Below are 21,005 nucleotides of genomic sequence, written 5' to 3' on the forward strand. Positions count from 1 at the left end.
CTCTCTCACAACACTAGAACCAGGGGTCACCCCATGAAACTGAAGGTTGGGAATTTAGGACCTACAAGCGGAAGTACTTTTTCACACAGTGCATAATTAATCTATAGAATTACTTGCCATGGGATGTGGTGATGGCCACCAGCTTGGATGGCTTTAAAAGGAGTTTAGACAGATTCATGGAGGACAGGTCTATCAATGGCTACTAGTCTGATGGCTGTGGGCCATCTCCAGCCTTAGAGGCACGATGCCTCTCAATACCAGTTGCAGGGGAACAACAGCAGGATAGAGGGCATGCACATTCCTCTTGCCTGTGGGCTCCCCAGAGGTATCTGGTGGGCCACTGTGTGAAACAGGATGCTGGACTAGATGGGCCTTCTGCCTGATCCAGCAGGGCTGTTCTTATATGTTCTATGATAACTGCAAGGCAATAGAAATAATGGGTTGTAGGAAAGAAGAACTGGGGCAGGGTATTCAGAAGAATTGGCAGGGGCGGGGTGAAAATGGGGAGGAGTCCGGAGTCTAGTTCTCTCTGAAGTGGTTAAACTGTGGGCTGTGACACTTCAGGCTGAAGATTTGGTACTTGGTATTGAATTCTCCTCCACACACAAAAGAAAACATTACTTTCTTACTATAATTTTATTACATTCTTCTCTCAAGAAGCTCAGGGCAGTGCACATGGTTCTCTCCTCTCATGTGAGTTTCACAGCTGAGTGGGTCTCTCAGGTCTTAGTCCAACATTTTAGCCTTGGCACCACAAAAATTAATTTAAAGAGAATGGTACTAGCCTTTCAGACTTAACGAAGAATCATGGGTTTCTCTGCAGTCAGCGAGATTGCAGAGAGGCTGGGGAGTTGGCTGTGTTGGCTTCCTTCTTTCCTGAAGGACAGCCCACACAGCCAATAGCAGCTAAAGTGAGGGAGGAGCTTCTTCCCTCAACTCTGGTTGCAGAGCAGGCTAACAGTGATGCCAGCATTTGGATGCAACGCTGGCACTGCCAAAACGGAGGTTGGGACAAGGGAGCTTAGGGATAAATGGTGACAAATGGAATGTGGGGAGGAAAACCATGGGTCCATTTTTAAATTTAACTGCGGTTTGCCACATTTGGACATTTGACTGGTGAAACTGGAGGTGAAGGGACCTCCAGTTTTGTGTTTCATCTGAACCCAGCCCTTGTCTTTCCCCTGACATGCCAGCTTTCTATGTGCAATTAAATTTTTTTTTTAATAGAAGAGCATTTGTGTGAGTTTGTACCTATGTTCTGAAGTGGTACAAGCTTGACCACCTTGGTGAGAACCAGGCCTAAGAAGGAAAGAAAAACTGGGTGGGAGAGAAGTATTTATGCCCAGAAGTGTGGAGCTGTTGTTTACATATTGGTTTGAAATAATCAGCCAATTCTTGCTGCAGGCCTTCTGTACTATTTTAAAATGCCATTTAAAAAATGTTAGGTAGCTTTGTAGTACAATGTGATCCCAGTTTATATAATCCAGTACGCTTTTCTATCCTTTTAAAAAAATGCTCTGTATACCATATAACAGTCCTTTTGCCATAGCATGTGACTTTTCTCTTATATTCTAAATCCAGGATCTTCTTACTTTGCCAAAGTGAGTATTTCACTTACTTTTGTGATTCAAGTCCACCTCAGCGGCTCATCTAGTGTCAAACTAGATGTTCAGCGTATCCATGTTTGTTAGCTGCATGCTTGGTCCTTTTGCCTATAAAGTGGGATTGGGAGTACTACTATCAAAAGGAGCAAGCAGGGGAATGAAATCCATTGTCCTCCTCACCTTACATTGTGGTGCTTTGTCAGGGTTTTTTTCCTTGCCCAGCTACAATGCCACAAGTAAACTAGCAGAGAAAACGGCATAATGCAGCCAGTTGTGATGAGGTAAGGCAAGGGAGGGGACCCCTTTCCTTTTATACCTTTTGGTATAAAAAGGAAACTCCGTCCTCCAAGGTTGGCTCTTTCATGAGTCCCTTGCCATGAGGCAAGGTGAGGGGGCTGCCTGGGGCAGCAGGTTATTAGGACAGTGAGGTGGCAAGGGGGCCTGCTGCCCCCCACCTTTTACAAAAAGGGGGAGCAGGGTGCACACAAGGGGAGTGGTATATACCTCAGGACAGCGGCAGTTCAAGGCACACAGACCTTGAGCCACCACTGCCTACCTCCGCTGTGTAGCTGGATGAGATAGGCATGTGTATAGCAAGCATACATGTCCTGTATGCCTTGTTTGGCCCTTAGGGATCAAGCCATTATCCCTACAACACAAAAACCTGCTAAATAGAATTGATTTCAAAATTAATTTTGACGTTCCTAATTAGTATCTGGATATTCTGCATTTAAAATGTTTAACATATAAATCGAATCTAAGATAAAATAAATCTAATCTCAATCTAATCTAAATAAATTAGCTAATCTAAGTTAAAATTAGTAGATTGACTGCCAGGACCCAGCGAGGTTGAAATGTAATGTTGTTTGAAATGGGAGCAGGTAGATAAGGATCAAAATGGCCAGAGGTAGAAGATGGGCTGGTTGACCAGGCAGACTAGTTGAGCTGGGGCAAATCCCAGGAGTATGTGTAATTATTTGCTCTGACTGTCTAGCAGGTCCCAGATCACCTAATTCCTCTGGAGCTGAATGGTTTCAGTATCTCTTCCCGCTGCTGTTGGTGTGCTGTGGAGCATCAAGACTCAAGTCAGCCAGTCCCTCCCTCTGTAAACTGTCCTAGCGACATACGGAATAAGGTTCCTGGGCTCTGATGCCAGATCCCTTGCTTCGCTTCCCATTGACTTCTTACAACAACCTTAGCCCTAGTCACACATTCTGTTCAGTGCATGTACAATTTGGATACAATGAATGCACATACAGATTTATACAAACATACAGTTATTCACATGTACTGAACATGTATACAGTAGTACACTTCGTATCTGTACTGCAGATCTGTATCCAGCTTCATTTCTTAAATGAATGTATACATCATCATTCAGATAAAAACATTTACATGCATGCAGACACTTGAACACACATGCATTCAGACAACATACTGTCTGAACACTTCTCTTGAAGTGTTCCATGCGAGAGTTAATTGATTTTGAGAAATCCATCCTCGAGCATTGCAACATAATGTAATTGGTTTTCATTGTGATAGTGTCCTGAGGTTATGTGCCTCCTGATCTGAAGTAGTTTATGTTTGCCACCTTCTCCACTTACTAGGAAACCTCTATGTGGCACTTGCTATGAGAAAGCCAAGCGGTAGAATTGCTTCACTGGGGATCCTGGATTGCTTTTAAGTGTCAGCGCTAGCATGAAAGAGTGAAATGTGGTATTACACTAGTTCTGGAACTCTAGTACTCAGTGCTGCCAAACACTAAGTGCCCTTTTGAGAGCTTCATTTTATAGCCCTTGGAAGATGACAGTACCCTTGTTCTAGGTCTCAGAAACATACAATGGAACCCATTTGTTTCCAGATAGTCTAAGGGACAGAGGTTTGGAAAAGTGGCAGTGCTACTTATGTAGGGTAAGGTTGTACTGGCATAAGCTAAAGATCATGCCTCAGTTATTGCATGTAAATCAGTGGACATGGATAACTGTCTCAGACATGGATAACAGAAGAGCTTATTATTTTTACCATAATTTTGATGCTAAAGGTTGAAACTATTTTTTTTAAAAAAATACACATTTCCATATTAAAACCATGTATGCTTATTTCTAGAGCAGATTACATTTTCGCTGCTAATGTATAATCCTGTGACAACCATGTTTGTGACCCAGATATCAGTGATCTTAAAAACATCTGCCTTTCATTGTCAGTAGAATACATGTCGTTTGTTTAGGTTATCATTAGTAAACAGACTTTTTGTTACTTTAGTTCTTCAGAAAAATGGGAGAGTGTGTTTGAGGTTGACAACCATGCTTACACAATGAACCTAGTCACATGATATGAGCTGCCTGGGATAAACCAGGCAGCCCGTGTTGTTTGGAGCACCAGGAGCCCTCTGGTCCTAGCTGTTCTAGACCTGGGTAGCCCAGTTCCCATACCCAGGTCTTTACCGAGGTAGAATGAACCTACAGTTCCACTTCGGTAGGTGATCATGTGTACGGTCGCCCCGGGTGGCTGGGCTTCCAACCAGCCCACTGCCATTTTAGGCAGTGAGCTGGAGGGAATGAGCAGCTGCAATAATAAGAGCAGCTGCTTCACCGCTCACACTCTTGGCTCCTGGAGGACCCAGCGTGGCTTCCCCTACTCCTGATGGCACTCTGCTGCTCCCTGCCCTGCGCTTGTGTGGGTGTGCAGTGATGTTATGTAGAATGTCCTGTTTGTGTGTGGGGAAGCAGGGAGGAACCTGCCTCTCTGCCAGTCCTCCTTGGTGTGAGGAGCCTTGGTCAGTCAACATTGCCTGACAGTGGCTCTCCAGGGTTCCAGACAGGAGTCTTTTCCTCTACAGAAGCCAGAGATTGAACCTGGGACCATCTGCATGCAAAGCAGAATGCTCTACTACTGAGGTACAGCTCCATCCCCAACCCCCATCTCATGTAGGAGCAGAATTGCTTAGCATCTTTTGGCAGCATAGCTTATACATTTTGGGAGTCAGTAATGTTTTTAAAGCTGATGGTTTTTCCTTAACTCTGTTATGTCTACTAATTCTTGTATCTGTAAAAAAGACTTAATGAATTTTAGGATGTTTTAATAGAACCACAGTTTCCAGTTTAATGAATTTTAGGATTTTTTTTTAATAGAACCACAGTTTCCAAGTCATGAGAAGTAAATAATTCCACTTCATAAGTAATGAGAAGTGATAGGTCCATTAGCCGGACCTCATCTGGAGCACATATTTAGGCTTTGTCTCTTCTTAGGCTTCATTCTTATCCGGGCAGGCTATGTTTTGAGCCCCTCCATTCTCATCCAGTTCAACAGCAGGTAACATCTATCATTTCATGAAAAAGCAGTTCTTCCAATGTGGAGAAAACAAACTTGACAGATTGAAAGTGCCCAAACAAGAAGTATTGTAGACATGAGAAAAATTAATTAATTATGTTCATACCATGCTTGTGAACTTCCAAGAAACACTGGCCTGCCGTTCTTGGAAACAGAATTGCAAGATCTTGCAGAGGGAAGGCCCTAATGAAGAGGCATGCCTCTGACATTGACGTTAAGAGCTAGATGAACCAGGGGCTCAAGCATCTGGAGACTGGTGCCACAATTGAATTATGTCCTCTGAGGTGCAGGAGAGGTGTTCTAAATTTCTTCTCAAGGGCTTAAATTATCCGGAATATATTATTTTTAAGCACTGCAGGCCTTTGGTACTCTTATGTTGTTCTAGGTTATGTTGCCGCTGATGAACATCTTCTGATGTTCAAGGTTTAATAATTCAAACCTTTCCTTAATTATTTAATGTCTCTGGCTTGTTCCATGCTAAGTTGTATAATGACTTGTCACTGCTTGACGTTTCTGAAGTTGGCAGTGCACAAGAGGACAATCTTGTGATACTGAATGGCTGGTTAATGCTGCATCTCTTGTGGAGCTTCGTTTGGGCCAATATGTAATCATACTAACATTAGCATTCTTTGTGTTAATGGTGCTTTGAATATGGAAGGAATGTAGTCAAGGAGGGAATAGATGATTAGTACAAGAAGAAGAAATGTCTGTGGTCTGTATTGCTACTGCCAGATGCACCATCAAAAAAAGGAGAGCCAACAATCAATGAATATAAGAGATTGTCTCACAAATTACCGTATTTTATGGACTATAAGACTCACTTTTTTCCTCAAAAAATATCCGCCAAAATTCAGGAGCGTCTTATATGTTTTAACAGTTTAATATGTTAAAACTCTGAAAAACTGGATTAAAATTAAGGTGCGTCTTGTAGTCCGTAGCGTCTTATAGTCTGTAAAATACGGTAGCTAGCAACAAGCATTGATCGCCTTTCAAGAATATGGACTTATGAATACTTGGGTAGTTCCAAGATCTCTGTTGTACATAGTTCAGTGTAATTCAGTTAGCTGAATTATATAAAATGTGATATCTTTTAAGTTGTGGAATGCCCTCCTGGAAGAGCTTCGCCATGCTCCCTCCCTCTGGATTTTAAATAAATACTTAAAAAGCTATCTTTTTATATAGTTTTCATTTTTTGTTTTTAGTAGGTTTTTAATGTGTATATCTGGTTTTAATCGCATCTTGAGTGGCAGGAAAAGAATATTTTGCATAAATAAATAGATGTATGTTTATTTGTTTACTATACTGTCCCATTTAGTAGCCTTAGAAGGTTTACAAACAAAACAGCAGCAAATTAACTATAATAAAACACAGTAGTGGCCTACACACTGCCAAGTGTGCTGAAATTGTCTTGGCATTTAAGAGTGATAAAGCTTGCATTTTAACCAGAACGTCTAAAGATGAAATATCCAGTAGGCTGGTTCACACAGCCATCAAAATTGGGGTAGGAAGCGGGCTACCCTGATTTGCATGATCATCAGAACTCATGCATTTCCCTCCAGCCCAGGTTGTTCCTGATAGGAAAGGCTTCCCAGCTTGTAACCAAGGGTGGAGATGAGGAGAGCTCCCCTACTAGGGGTGTGCATGAACTGCAGTTCGTGCACCAGTTTGGCACTCCAGGGAGGCAAGTGGGAGCTGTACGAATGAAGAGAGCCCATCTTTATCTGCTATTTGCTGCCCCATGCAGCTTCCTGCCAGGGCAGTGCTTGGTCCAAGTACTCCTGCACGGATGCCATGTGCGTGCTGGCACCACACGGGGTTCTTTGGGCCAAGCGCTGCTCCAACATGAAGCTGCATGGGGTGGTGGAAAGCAGGTAAAGACCTGTTCTCCTCTTTCTTAAAGCACCTTCTCTCCTCCCCATGGTGCTGAACCCAGTGGCGGGTTTAAGCAGAGGCAAAGTAGGCATTTGCCTATGGCGGCAAAATTTGAGGAGCAGCAAATTTTTGCTGCTGCTCAAGTTTTGCTGCCCTCTCTGGGGGCAAGGGGGAAATCCAACCTTTTCTCCTTTTAAAAAAAGGAGACACCCCAACTGCAGTCCGTTATGGGCCTCAGAGAAAGGCCCGTAACAGACTGCAGGTGTGGCGTGCAGTCATTTGGGAGGGAGGAGGGGAGATGGAAGGAGCTCTCTCACTGCCCTCGCCACGGCATTGCTAAAAGGGGGAACTTTCTCCTCGGCCCATTTCCACCCTCCCTGATGCAGCCACTGACACCCCATCGCCTGCGTGGCATTTTAAAGGTAAAGGGGAGACTTTCCCCTCACCCTCCTTGCTGCAGCCGCTGCTATGTGGCCTTTGCTAACCTTATCCCGTTTTTAAGGATAAAAAAGGGGTTTAAGGATAAAAAAGGGGGGGCCTTCTCCCTCCACCCCTACCCCCACATAATCGGTGGAGGTGGCAAATCCTTGGCCACCCATAGGTGGCAAAAGGCTTAAACTGCCCCTGGCCAAAACTATGCGCAAACTGCAGCTCATGCACACCCCATCTCCTAACCTGATGCTGCAATCATGAAAATTCTTGACCTCTTCTACCCAGCCACTGGCACCTGGCATGCCTTCCTCTGCACGGAAGCCATAGAGAGCTGTGGCTGCTATCAATGGATGTACTAGCCTGAGATGAGAGCAGCTTTGGCAGGGCTGCTGCTTCTGCCTTCTGCTCCTTCATAGCAAATGGGAGGGCAGCCACTGAGTCATGGAGCGTTTCCAGTCTGTTGGCAGTACAAAGCATGTTGGGAAGGCAGAGGCGCCCTTGGAGGCCTTTCCATGGAAGGGCAGTGCTTGCCGCTGCTAAGTTCAGTTGCTGCCTTGATCATCTGTTTCCTGGGTTTGCAGACCCAAACAGAGGTGCTGTTTCTGTGCTACTGATGGGGTAGGTGCTCACTTGGCCCAAGCACTCATGTGAACAAGCCTGCTGTGTTGTAACTTTGAATTAACAAGAACTCAAATGCAAGATTATTCATAATTTGATGCCTTGTTATTTGAGGCTGAAAAGGTGCCAGTGCTCTATGCTTACTCTTTGGAGTTGTTTAAGTCTCACTTTTCAATTTCTTTTGGAACTCAGCTAAACTTTTAAATATAAAGCAGAGCTTATAGATTGATATTTGGTAGGCCTTTGGTTGTGATATTATTTCATAGTGTGAATGATGCACTCATTCTCGTATGTGATTCCTTTTCTAGGGCAGAAGTATGCAATGATTAATTGAGAGGTTTATCTGTTTTTATATTCTTATGCTAGCTAGAGAGACATATGGTACCTCTTGGATTAAAAGCTCTCTCTGTCTCTGCTACTGGCAAGAGAGGATTATTATGATTAATGTACTGAAAAATTCAGCATATAGAAAGGGCATTCTGGTGATTGTTTTTAAAATATGGCTGAGAATAAGCATTTGCAATTAGTTGGGTGTTTAATGGGTAGCAGGGGTAGAAGAAGCTTTATGCTTTAGATTTTTATTTCATCCAACCATTATGCCCATTTACAAATGTTGCATAAAAATGCAGTATGCCGATTTGCAGAATATGTGATGAAATAATGTTAGTTCCCAGACTCTCTTTCTATATAGATATATATTTGCATCAGCAGGAGGAAATTTGCTATGTCAGTCATATGAAAGTTGATCACTACTATAATGTAGTGTGCTAGGCCTGCATCTTGTACAGTCAATATGCTTATTTCTATCTACAGAGCTATAGTTAAGGATCAGTCTTCAAACCTTTCCCTGAAATCTATATATCATTGTTGTTGGAAATCCTTGCTGGAGAACTCACAGAAGGGGAAAAGGAAATTCTCCCTTCCACTGTCTCCAACAATATCTCCAACAATACACTTCAGTTGAGCTATGGCAAGCAGGGAGTCAAAGACTCAAGCTGTTTGCACCAATTAATTGTGCATGATTTACAATAGGATATTTATTTTTCTCTTTTGATTGTCTTCCAGTTAGACAACTCTCATTGGGGAAGGGCAGTTTCATACAAAAAGAAAAGGTGATGATATAAAACAAACTCAGCGAAATGAACTTACTCTTAATCATAATCCAGTAATTTTATAATGACTCAAAGCAATTTGACATCACATCCCCATTTTTAAATTAAGCAGCACCACACATAAAAACAAATAAATACAATATGTACCATTAAATCATTATTTAATAATTTTGTTATTACTTATTCAAAGATGAGTTTTATAATAATGTTAGATACACATTTTTGTCTTTAAGCATATGTCTCAAAATATATAATGATAGAAGAGGCTTTCTCTTTTGATATTGCATGAAGGTGTGGACAGTCATTTTGGTCTTCATTTAAAAAAATAGCTTTTCAAATATACCTAGCAAATGTAGTTGTTGATAATATGAGTTGTGGGTTGAAAAACTGCTGACTGTTCAAAAATTGTGTGTGGTTCAGATATGACTTCATTCCTGCATGGTCTCTGCTATTCTTTCAGCCTCATCTTTTGCCACATCTGTAACAAAGGGATATCGATACTGACCAATCTGAGATGATAGCTGAGATATGTGCAAAGTGCTTTGGATACCTGAAATAGACTTCTTTGATCACCATGAGGGGGGACCATAGTTCGGTGACTGAGCATCTGCTTTGCATGGTTCAAGTTGCAAGGTTCAGTTCCTGACATTTCAAGCACTGGGAAAAGACCCCTGTCTGAAACCCTGTGAATTGCCTGCCAGTCAGTGCAGCAGATATTGATCTGTATGGATAATAGTCTGTTTTAGTCAGCTTCATATGTTCATAAATGCAGATTATTATTATTACCAGTAGCAGTGCTATGTGTGTGCAATATTGCAATTGCATATCTTTAACAGTGTAGGATCTCGTGTGTCAAAACATATTTTCTTTAAAAACATTTTTAATGTTTAGGAACATAGGAAGCTGCCTTACACCACCGGTCCATCTAGCTCAGTATTGCCGGCACCGACTGGCAGCACTTCTCCAAGGTTAAAAGTGCTCCAATCTAAATTCAAACCAAGACAACTCTGCTAAACAAAGGGGACAATTTATGCTTGCTACCACAAGACCAGCTCTCCTCCCAGGCATATAGTTTACCCAACTATATACATTTAGTTGATGTTTTTCTCTCAGCATCTTTCTATTCAAAATTTAAAAGGTGTGTGTGTGTGTGTGTGTGTGTGTGTGTGTGTGTGTGTGTGTGTAAAATAACTGATGAAATGCCATGAATGGGAAACAAAACAAAAACCACAATTTCCTTCCCTTTAAAAACAAGAAATGCCGTTTTATGAATTTCATGGCTTGGATGAATTCCACGACATCACAGTCTTTTAATGGATTTCTAGCTGCTCTTGATCTCTCAAATCCCAAGAGATTCTGCACCTGCTGTACTGATGTATGCCCTTCTTAGCATTTTGACCCTTTCATCCTCACTTTGTGTTGTATGAAATCAATATGAAAAGAAATGCATCCAGTTTACAATAAAGAGCAAAGAAATCTCAGCCTTCAGGGCCCAAAGTGTAATCAAAATAAGATAAATACAGGGATATAGTCTCTATCAATTAATAATACCTGATTTTTTATAATACTGTAATGCTTTGTTTTTCTGATTATAGTAGACACCCAAAAAGCATATGGCTAGAGCTATATACCTAAGCTGGCAAATTCAATAAAACATATTTCAGGCTAATCATATAGCCATATTTCCTGAGTAATGAGAGAGTATCTTTTCTAACATTTAGAAAAGAAGTGTATTAGCCAATTCAGGTATGTTCAATTTATTTTGCAGCCACTCAGTTCACAGTACATTCTTTTCAGCAGAAATAACCAGCAGAGACAGGAGCATTTGGCTGGTACAAAGCCCTATGCTGTAGCATCAGTTCATGTCACACATGCACATTGCTCATCCTTTCAACTGGACAGATAGGTCAGTACATTCTAGGGGTGGGTTCACACATAGTGCAGAACTACTTGCAAAGTCAGTAACTAACTTGTCTGTGACTGTCTGAACCCATACCAAGGCAGGGAAACTGAGGTTCCCTTGGGGCCTCAAAGCTAGATGTATAACTAAGATTTGAAATCGGCTTGCCAAACAAATTGTGTTTCCTACTGATGTGTGTGTTATGTCTAAACCCACGTTCTTCATGAATCTGTGATTCGTTTCAGGTGAGCCTGCCCCTTTTCCCACCAGAACCAATGCCTGCAAGTTAGTGCAAGGCAGGCTGGGATAGCATCCAGGGTCTCACTGGGAGGCTCACTCAGAGGGCCTGCCTCTGGCTCGGCTACTTCCAAAAAATGGCGCCAACATCCGTTTCCGTCCATATTTTAGGCTGGGGAAACCTCAGGTTCTGTGTTGTGTGAATCCTACCTAGGACAATTCTACTTCGCACAGCTGAATAGCAGGGAACTGTATTGTGGGTGGGGCTGCTTCTGAATACTTCTCAGAAACATAATTTAGTATAAAATAGGGCTGCTAGGTTACTAACTGTGGCTGACTACAGGAATAATATCTCGCCAGTGCTATAACAGCTATTTTGGCTTGTCTATTTCCAGGCATGATTAAAAATGCTGGTTATTACTTATCAAGCCCTAAATTGCCTGGGACCACCTGGCTACCTGAAGGAATGACTTATGCTACCAGAACCTGCCAAATTCATGGTCCCCCTGTCATTTTGTCCTGCAGGTCTCTGCACTGTGCTGTTTGTGACTAGGTGAGAAGTCTTTTTTGCTCATGATACTTCACATATGAAGTGCCCTCCAGAGAACCTAGCACCAATCCTAATCTCCTTTTAGCATTGGATGAAGACACTTTAATATACCCAGACTTTCCAGAATGCTTTGAAACTGGTTTTAGTTTATACTTCTATGGCTCTGCTGGCTTTTTTTGATGATACTGATGATTTATGACTTAGTATTCCTTTTATTCTGAGTTTTATTGTATTGGCTTTATTTTCCTAAATTGTGTACCCGCGTGAGAATGTTGAACTAGAGGAAAGCCTATACATGTACTAATACATGAATTACAGAAATAAAATTTCTCTGAAACTAAATTAAAGCAGTAAGTAGAAATTAGTTCACAATGGAAAAAATGGGACTACAACTAAATGTAAAGAAGACTAGACTAAACTAATGGCAACAGGTACAGCAACCAGCCTCAGAAGTTGCAATGAAGACATTGTAGTGGCGGATAGCTTCTGCCTTTTAGGATCGACAATCAACAGTAAAGGATCCAGCAGTCAAGAAATATGCCGCAGACTAGCACTTGGTAGGGTTGCAATGAAGGCCTTGGAAAGGATATTTAGATACCGTGACGTGTCTATACCTACAAAGATTAGAAATGTTCGGACAATGGTTTTCCCCATGACACTCTATGGATGCGAAAGCTGGACTTTGAAGTAGCAAGATAGAAAAAGCATTGACGCTTTTGAACTTTGGTGCTGGAGAAGACTTTTGAGGATACCATGGACAGCCAGGAAAATAAACAAATGGATCATAGAACAAATCAATCCAGAATTTTCAGTTGCGGCACAAATGACCAGGCTCAAACTATCATACTTTGGACACATTATGCAAAGACCCAGTTCCGTTGAGAAGCCCATAATGCTGGGGAAAGTTGAAGGAAAGAGAAGAAGAGGCCGGCCAGCAGCAAGGTGGATGGACTCGATTACGACAGCAATGAATGCACCACTGAGAGACCTTAAAGGCCAAGTTGAAGACAGATCATCCTGGACAGAATCTATCTATGTGGTCGCTAAGAATTGACACTGACTTGACGGCACTTAATCAATCAAACAATCAGAAATTAGTGCCAGAGTTGGGGGAAAAACCTTGTGATTAGATCCCAGCAATATTCAATTCTTGATAGATCAAACAAACTAATCAAGGGTTGGCTGCAAGATATTGATCTGAAATAGGAATAAAGTTACCTTAATTCCCCAGTTGAGAATGACAGTAGGCTAGACTGATATCAAGTTTCTCAAGACACAATTCTTGGCTTTTTAAAATAGCTGTAAATACAAAAAGTGAAAGCAGCATCTCACTCATTTCTGTTGTTTGCTTTTAAATTATATAATAGACTGATATACAGGACAGAGTACTGTAAAAGCAGCCTCTGTTTTTGGTTCCTTTACTGCCATCTGATATGACATATCTAAGAAGCAGACCCAAATAACTGAATTTATAACAAGACCATGGGAACTTTCCACTGCTCCATAAGGACTCAAATGCCTAAATATGCACTTGGGTTGAGGGCCATGTCCTTGCTGAATCTGGCAAAAGATGAAAATACTTGCTTTCTGAGTAATTTGCCCTTAACAACTTTGAGCCATTTTGACAAACACTAACACTGTTAGCAGGGCATTGGCAGAAACCTTATCCATCCTTTGTGTTGGATATCTATATAGATCCTAACCATCTGCAAGTAGTTCCTCAAAGGAATGTGTGCCAGTCACTATTTGGCATTCTTCTAACTGATTCCACAGGCTTTGCTTCCTGTTTTACAAGTGTATCCATTTATGAATTCTTTAGAAGTATGTTTTGTATTTTCCCCATGTTCTTTGCCCAATAGAATTCTTCAGAGAGCTGAAGTTCCCAGCCTGAGATCTCCCTGGGTAGGATGTGTCAGTTTTCAAATAATTATCAATGTTTCTAACCCCCAAATAGGAAGCTTATGGAAAGTCGTTAGAATTTGTTGTTTCTATTAGTCTGCTTCTGCTGTCCCCTTCTGTAGGCAATGCCTAATCCATACACACACCTGCTTGCCCCCCAGCTTTGACTCTAGAATGTGTAGAATTGAAGCTGCCATTCTAGAGTCTGGAATCTCTAGCTAATTTTCATAGCATTAGCAGTTGCCACAAACCTTTATCAAGCTTATTCATCAGTCATGGAATGTGAGAAGGCAGAATGGCATGAGCAGGAAACAGTGATGAGCAGCTTAACCTTTTATATTTATAGAATATCCTTCAAGTGTCAGGGATTGCCAACTGCAGCCTGTTATAATACTAAAAAGAAAAGGACAACGGGATTAAATAAATTGGTAAAGGTGGCTTGCACACACAGTGAGCTCTGCCACATAGTTGGATTTATATTGCAATGAAAGCGAACTTTGTTATCTTATGTTAGGTGTAATATTCCCCTATTCAAATGAAGTTGCATACATAAATGCTTATCTCTCACAGGTTCCAAAGAATACCTGGAGATTACCTACCTATCACCCCCTCTTTCCTAAACAAGGCTTTTCATTTTTGCTACTTGTGGTGTTCAAAGATGTTGAGACCTTTTGCAGTAGGGGCTGGAAGAGTGTGTAAAATACTGACCAAAATATTGTAACCAAGAAGAAATCTGGGTAGGATCTCTGCCACCTCACCCAACAAATTATCTTGCTTCCAGCAGGCCTTGGAAGATTCACAACTGGATTTTGCCTTTAATAAATAAATAAATACAGCTTCTGGGGCCCCCAATTCAGATTAGAGCTTAGTGCTGGGGGAAGGGTGTTTAACCTTCTTCCCCTGCTTCAGTTTCCTGATTGCTCAATTTTTGAATTGTTCTCATGAAGCTGCTATTTGCCCCGCAGGGGAAATCCTGTGGGCATTGATACATTTAGCTATATGTTGTGGTTCACAAGAAATATTTAGCTATGAAGGTAAGACTTCGGTCCATACATGACAAATAAGGGTCAATTAACCTTAAAATAATAAAGCACTATACTAATGTTATATGCTGTAATAATGAAAGACTGAGCAATTGGGACGGGGTGGGTGGGGAGAGGAGAAGCACAGAAAATCAACTTGACTTAATTACTGAATCCATATAGGTCAGTAGTCATAAAGGGTAAAAAACAAAACCCCCAAAGCTATCAAATTATAAAGTCTGGCAGATGTGAAGGGTAACTGGGTACAAATCAATAGCGCAATAGAGATGTTGGACTGATAGCAGACCTGGATATTGTTCGAATCTTCAGGAAGAAAATAGTTGGACGAATGAGGCTGTTGGGTAGTTTTGTACAAAACCAGGACACACTCATACTTTGTGACAAAATAATTTAAAACTATTGTTAAATCAGCCGTTCTCTTTGTTACATAGCAGATCTTAGTGCACTGGCTTTTGTATATGCATTAGGTTGCTTTTGTATCTAATTCCATAGCCGTGAATATTATGTGCTTGCACAGTATGCAGCCTGCTTTCAATCTTTGCAGTGGGGCCTGGAAAGCCCAGCTCTTGTTCTTTCTTAGAAAATTCTGGCAGTGAATGTAGAAATCTTGGAAAAAGAACAGTCTTTTTTTTTTTTGCGGGGTGGGGGGAGGAATTCAACTACAGATATATGGCTTAAATTACAATTAAGTGTCACAATTCTGTAAAATTATAAAAAGGATTCTATGAGATTCTGACTCATCAACCAGAGCAAATTCAGCCACCATTGCCTATTAAATACTATGTGAAGGTTTTTGTTTTAAGGCCATAAAAATGCCCTGAAATATCTTTGAAGCATCTGTATGGTAAATAGCAAATAGTTGGCATTCTGAATTAATCGTTTTACGTGGAAGTGTTTTGTTTTCTTGGAAACTACCAAGGCGTTAGCATGCAGCATTCTGAAATGTAATGCTCTGGGTAAACACCAAAGGATAATGAGAGCAGTAGAGAGAGGGAGAAAAAAAAATCAAAACATTCAAAGGCATGCAGCTGGGTAATTCAATAACCCTTGCATGTGGAGGCATTTCACACAGTAGGACTTTAACTCTGTGTGCTTGTCAGGCTGGCTGTATGCAGCTTTCCCCCTCCCTGTTCAATTTACATGCATAGCTGGCCTAGTAGGTGTAAAAATAGACAGGCAGCGCCTGAATTGGAAATGGTTGCTGAATGCTGTCTGCAATTGTTGAGGTTTCTGTTTGATACAGGCCAGCCAGCAGAAGGAAAACTTTGGCGAAGGGAGCTCAGGGCAGCAAAACATAGCAGCAGTGATTATCCTTCCGGATTGTCTAAAGTCATCTGCCCGCTAGGAGTATTCAGCACATTGCAAAGTCAAACCCACTTGCAGGAGTTAACTGGAGGACTGATATGGGCAATGCACCCGTTTGCCAGGCTTGTCACACAGACAAGGGAGTGAGAGTACAAGGGAATATACAAGATGTGGATAAAATTCCAGACTTCTATGGATGTAACAATGAAGACTGTAAAGAACCTGAGGTACTGGTAAGTCTAAAGAGAGTACAGAGAGGAAAACTAGGGCTGTATGCTTGTCAACAGTAAGCATGAGGAAGATTTCTCAAGTTCTTTGAATATCCTTGGTTAGCTTCCTGCAACACAGCAGTGGAGTAGCAGTATCTGTGCACAGACAGTGGATGGATGGATATAGATGGATGGGAGATCTGGTACAGAGCAAAGTGGCACCCAGAACAAGTATTTTAATATCTAAAAATCTAATTGTAAGAACAGAGTCATTTAAGGGAAAGCTTTCTCAAAAACTCCAACTTATTAGACAGATCCCAATAAAGAGTGGTTAGAAATGCTGCGTTGTGGTTTCCCAATTTATTGGAAACAGACATTCTGAGAACTGAGACTATACTTGTAGTTCAGGAGCAACCTCAGTTGCCTTTGATGGATTGCACTGTTCTATAAATACATTTTCACTGGTTTGGAGAATCATAGCAAAGACACTGTCACTGTGATCACTCACATTGTCGGTGTTTATCATTACTAGGGCCAAGACACAGGTTTACAAATATTTCTTGCACTATGAGATTACCAGATAAGAATGTAAGTAGCATGCAGCTCAGTCCTATGCATATTTACTCCAAAGTAATTCTTAAGAAAGAGTTTGTATATAATTGCAGTTTTACTGCCTTTAGTAGAAGGGAAAAATAACACACCGGATTTTTTTTCATTTGTAAAACTTTTATTGACTCTGTGTATTAAAGTAGATTCTGCCGGTTTTACTCACATTGCCTCTGAAAGAAGTTCCATGTAAATCATAGAAAGTAAAATGAAATATTGAGCGGAAGACTTGACTCCATCAGAACCAATAAGATCCACTGCAGTTCTGAATTAATGGAGGATCAGACCATTAATTCCGAGCAAGTTTGAGTGCAAATCACAAGCATAGTTCATTTTTCACTAAATGTTCAAGTTCTTACTAGAAACTCCTTGGTGTCTGAACTTGTACTCTCTTGTAATACTTGGCTGTAGTTTGCAAGTCTGTCCACATACTGGCTACCATCCTGATTAACAAAGCAAGGACGCAGCAAGAGACTACTCGTCACGCAGCAGGAGGATTCCCCACACTTACAGCACGTGTATGGGGGAAGCAATTTTTTTTTTTGCTGATCTTCCCTGCTCTGTGTCTTCCAACAATACATCCCTGAGGGCTGTGAAACCCTCAGGGACATAATTTTGGAAGGCACAGAGCAGTTCCAGAGACAGAGGAGACCAGCAAAAGGTTCTCCCCTTCCCCAGCATGTGCACATTGTGGAAATGGGGAAGCTCATGCCTGTGATGATGTAGCCTCCTGTTGTGTCCTAGCTTTATTAGGATGTCAGCCAGAGAATTTGGAACCTCACCTACGTATCATTTGTTAGTCTTGTTTCCCTGGCTTCCCTACCAGTAATTCTTGGTTAGGAAAAATCAGTCACATATCTTATTTTCATATATCATATTCTCAATTGGTAAATATTACATAGTCTTGTTTTGTGTTTAGGATTAAAATAAATTAACTGTAGTTTCAATTTTGGAAAATTAAACAATCATTCAGGTTTACATCAGCAGTTAAAGGAGCAACAATGTAGAATTTTTGAGAAAATATGAAAGAAAAGAAAATTTCTGAACACCAGTGTTGACTACAAATGGCATAGCCTTCTGAGGGTTGAGCTGACCTGAAGGATAGTTCCACCCTTTTGAATCAATCAGAATTTGTTATAGCAAGACCAGTGCTGTAATAAATAGTTGAAAACATTCATTATTATATTTCATATAGTCTAGTAGTTTTACAAAAAATAATAAAATTGAAACAAGCTAGCTGGATACCAGTGTAGGTATACACACCTCTTAGTGATGCATAGATATTTCTTATTAAATAATGTACAAAAAATCCTAGCAGAGGACAATGACACTCTTTTACTGGATGATGGTTATTTACACTTGGGTTGAGAACTTTTATACTACTTCACAGTGGTATGAGGTATCTTTGCCATAACAGCATTTTATTTGAGTCTGGTGTGATAAGTCAGTCTGATTGTGCTGCATTTTAGGTTCCAGATCACTGAAATGGGTTAATAATGTATATTATTTGGAGTATACAGGCTTCTGTCAAGCTAGCTATGGTGGTGCAATGGGAGCAAGAGGCTTTTAGCGGGAGCTTGCCTAGGGAGCAAGAGGCTGCTAGTTTGAATCCCCACCGGTGTGTTTCCCAGACTGTGCCTAGTAAATATATATAGGTATTTGTAGTTACTCATATAGGGCAGCAGCGATATAGGAAGGTGCTGGAGGTGGATGCTCACTTCAGTGACAACAGCAAAGGTATCATCTCATACTGCGCAGGAGAAAGGCAATGGTAAACTCCTCCTGTATTCTACCAATAAAATCACATGGCTCTGTGGTCACCAGGAGTTGACGCTGACTGGATGAGGTTCGGAATCAAACTGACACACACACACACCCCCCGTTCAGTCCGGATTATTACTGAACATCCAGACAGGTCCATGATTTTTTTAAAAAAATTAAAATAGAATTAAAATACCTGTAGCCCCTTCGGGGGGCTTTCTGTAGGCCTGTTGGCCGCAGGGGTGTGTGCGTCCATGAAGGTTCCCCCTCCCCCTGCCCGCCTCTCAAATCACCACCACGGCCAGGTAAATGGAGTATTTTCAGACCTTTGGGGCCTCTGTAATGGCACGGTGGCCATTTTGTCCACCATCATGCATGCGTACATGGCCTCTGCAAGGCCTGGCATGGCCTACGGCATCGGAGAGGTCATTTGTGCGTGCATGGTGGCCATTTTGGAAAAAACAAAATGGCCACCGCACATGCACAAATGATCTCTGTGATGCCGAAGGCCATGCCAGGCCTCGCAGAGGCCACGTACGCATGTGTGGCGGCAGCCAAAATGGCCATTGCAGCCCATTTCAGAGGCACGAAAGGGCCGAAAATACTCCATTTACCTGGCTGCAGCGGTGATTGGAGAGGCCGGCGAGGGGAGGGGGAACCTTCGCAGACACACACACACACACACACACACACACACACACACACACACACACACCCGTGGCCAACAGGAAGCCCCCCAAAGGGGCTATAGGTATTTCAATTCTATTTTAATTTTTTTAAAAAAAAACATTCACGGACATCCCCCCCCCCGTACCGGACCAGGTGGGGGTTCGATGAGGGCCGGACCAAACTTGGCTGGTCTAGTTCGAGTCCAGTTTGGACTCGAACCAAACCAGGCCAGCTGGTTCCGTGCACACCTCTACAGCACAATCAAGCTAGATGGCAGTGTGTCAGTGAAATGCCCTGAGATGTGTCCTCATAGTCTTATGTCCATGTTGCCCATTTCTGCTCATTTCTTTGTCGGTTATATTCTACTCGGTTGCACAATTATGCAAATACTGTAGTGCCAACCCATCCTTCAGAACTGACATGATATCAGAGTTCAGTTGACCACACTGGCACACTCCAGAGTTACAGTGTTAGGCAAGCAATGTGCTTTTTCCACCATGGTCTTAACTCTTACTTACTTGACAAGGGTCTAGAGGTGAGCTACACAGATGGCAAAGGGACTTGGGCAATATACCTGCCACTGCTATGCACCCAGATCTTTGGACAGAAGCCCTTTAATGTGACACTTAGTGCAGCTGCATGCAGAATATTTTCTGCCCCTGTAACAATATTTTATATATGCAGAGAGGGTTATCCACAAGCAAAAACCTTTTTCCTTGCATGGATTGCTCCTTATTGGGTCACAACAACAAGTTTGGGAGTGAGGTATGGAGTCCTAAGATTGCTAAAAAATTCTGAAATATATACATGACTAGAAAAGACTTGCTGTAAGACCAGCTGACAGCAAAGAGCCTTATTTGTAGTTCTTAGTGGATATGTACTTCTGTAGTCATATGACTACTATCACATGTGATGTTTTTGCGTTTTCAAGCTCAGCCTTTGAAAATCGAACAGACACAATATCTTCTACTTTATCCCAGATCAAGTGCCTTATCAAAAGCTTTTTGTGTGTGATATCGCTTGCCAAAAAAGTGCCAAGTATTCCTTTGTTCACACAAATACCCCCCCCGCCAAGAATTTTTGCTTTTATTAGTAATAGAAATAGAACTGGTTACATCTCTGAGATTGACATAATCACACATGAATAAGAGCAATTACTCATCCACAGCAAAGAAAGCAAGAAAAAGGAAAAAGACTTGTACAGAGTAATAATATTTAAGTATACTTGAATGAATTAAGATAATCTATAAAAAATAGAGGATACATCTAAAAACTAAATCTAATCGTCAGAGAAAAAATGAATCTTGAACCTCTCACCTTGGCCTCAAAAGAACAATTAAAAACATAAAAATTCAATGGAGAAGAAAATGTATGTGTTAAAAGACAGGTTCTGCCACAAGGAAAAGGTATATATATTGTATATACGAAGGCACATATCCAACAATATTTTGTAATCAAAATTCCCATCTTGTCCCATACAGGTATGCAAAGCGTCACAGTAAAATAAGTAACAGTAATCAGTTTAAACCTTCAGCAGTCATCCTCTTCATTTAACAAACAAAAAAAACAGAGAGATAAATGGAAAGAGATTCTTTCATGAAGAGATAGACTAACTTCAGCCAAAACTGATCTCTGTAACCCCCCACAGGGAGAAATAGGCTATCCAGCTATGTCACCCAGATCTCTCCCCATACATATATGTAATCCTTCTCAGTTTCCTTCTGATTGTTTATATCACAACAAGCAGTTCATTCAACAATTACCATTATACAGTTTCCATAACAACCGGTGAAAGCCCATAAGAGGAAATGAAAGTAAAGAAAGATACTGAGGGGGGAAATAGGAATGATAAAGGTAT

At 41.3% G+C, this 21,005-nt stretch overlaps 1 protein-coding gene across 41 annotated transcripts in view; it reads left to right on the top strand.

Moving 5' to 3' along the window:
- Window positions 1–21,005, top strand: part of ANK2 (ankyrin 2) — a 509,522-nt gene that overhangs the window by 264,153 nt on the left and 224,364 nt on the right. For 24 of the 41 annotated variants that reach the window (XM_053254651.1, XM_053254652.1, XM_053254660.1 and 21 more), the window contains exon 1: window positions 15,986–16,135. The exons of the other annotated variants lie outside the window; for them this stretch is intronic. In XM_053254651.1, coding sequence (XP_053110626.1) covers window positions 16,001–16,135 — 135 coding nt within the window. In that variant the 5' untranslated portion in view covers window positions 15,986–16,000. Of the gene's footprint in view, window positions 1–15,985; window positions 16,136–21,005 lie in introns of those variants that run through there. 41 annotated transcript variants of the gene reach the window in all.

This window comes from Hemicordylus capensis, chromosome 5, assembly GCF_027244095.1.
Source record: "Hemicordylus capensis ecotype Gifberg chromosome 5, rHemCap1.1.pri, whole genome shotgun sequence".
Lineage (NCBI taxonomy): Eukaryota > Metazoa > Chordata > Lepidosauria > Squamata > Cordylidae > Hemicordylus > Hemicordylus capensis.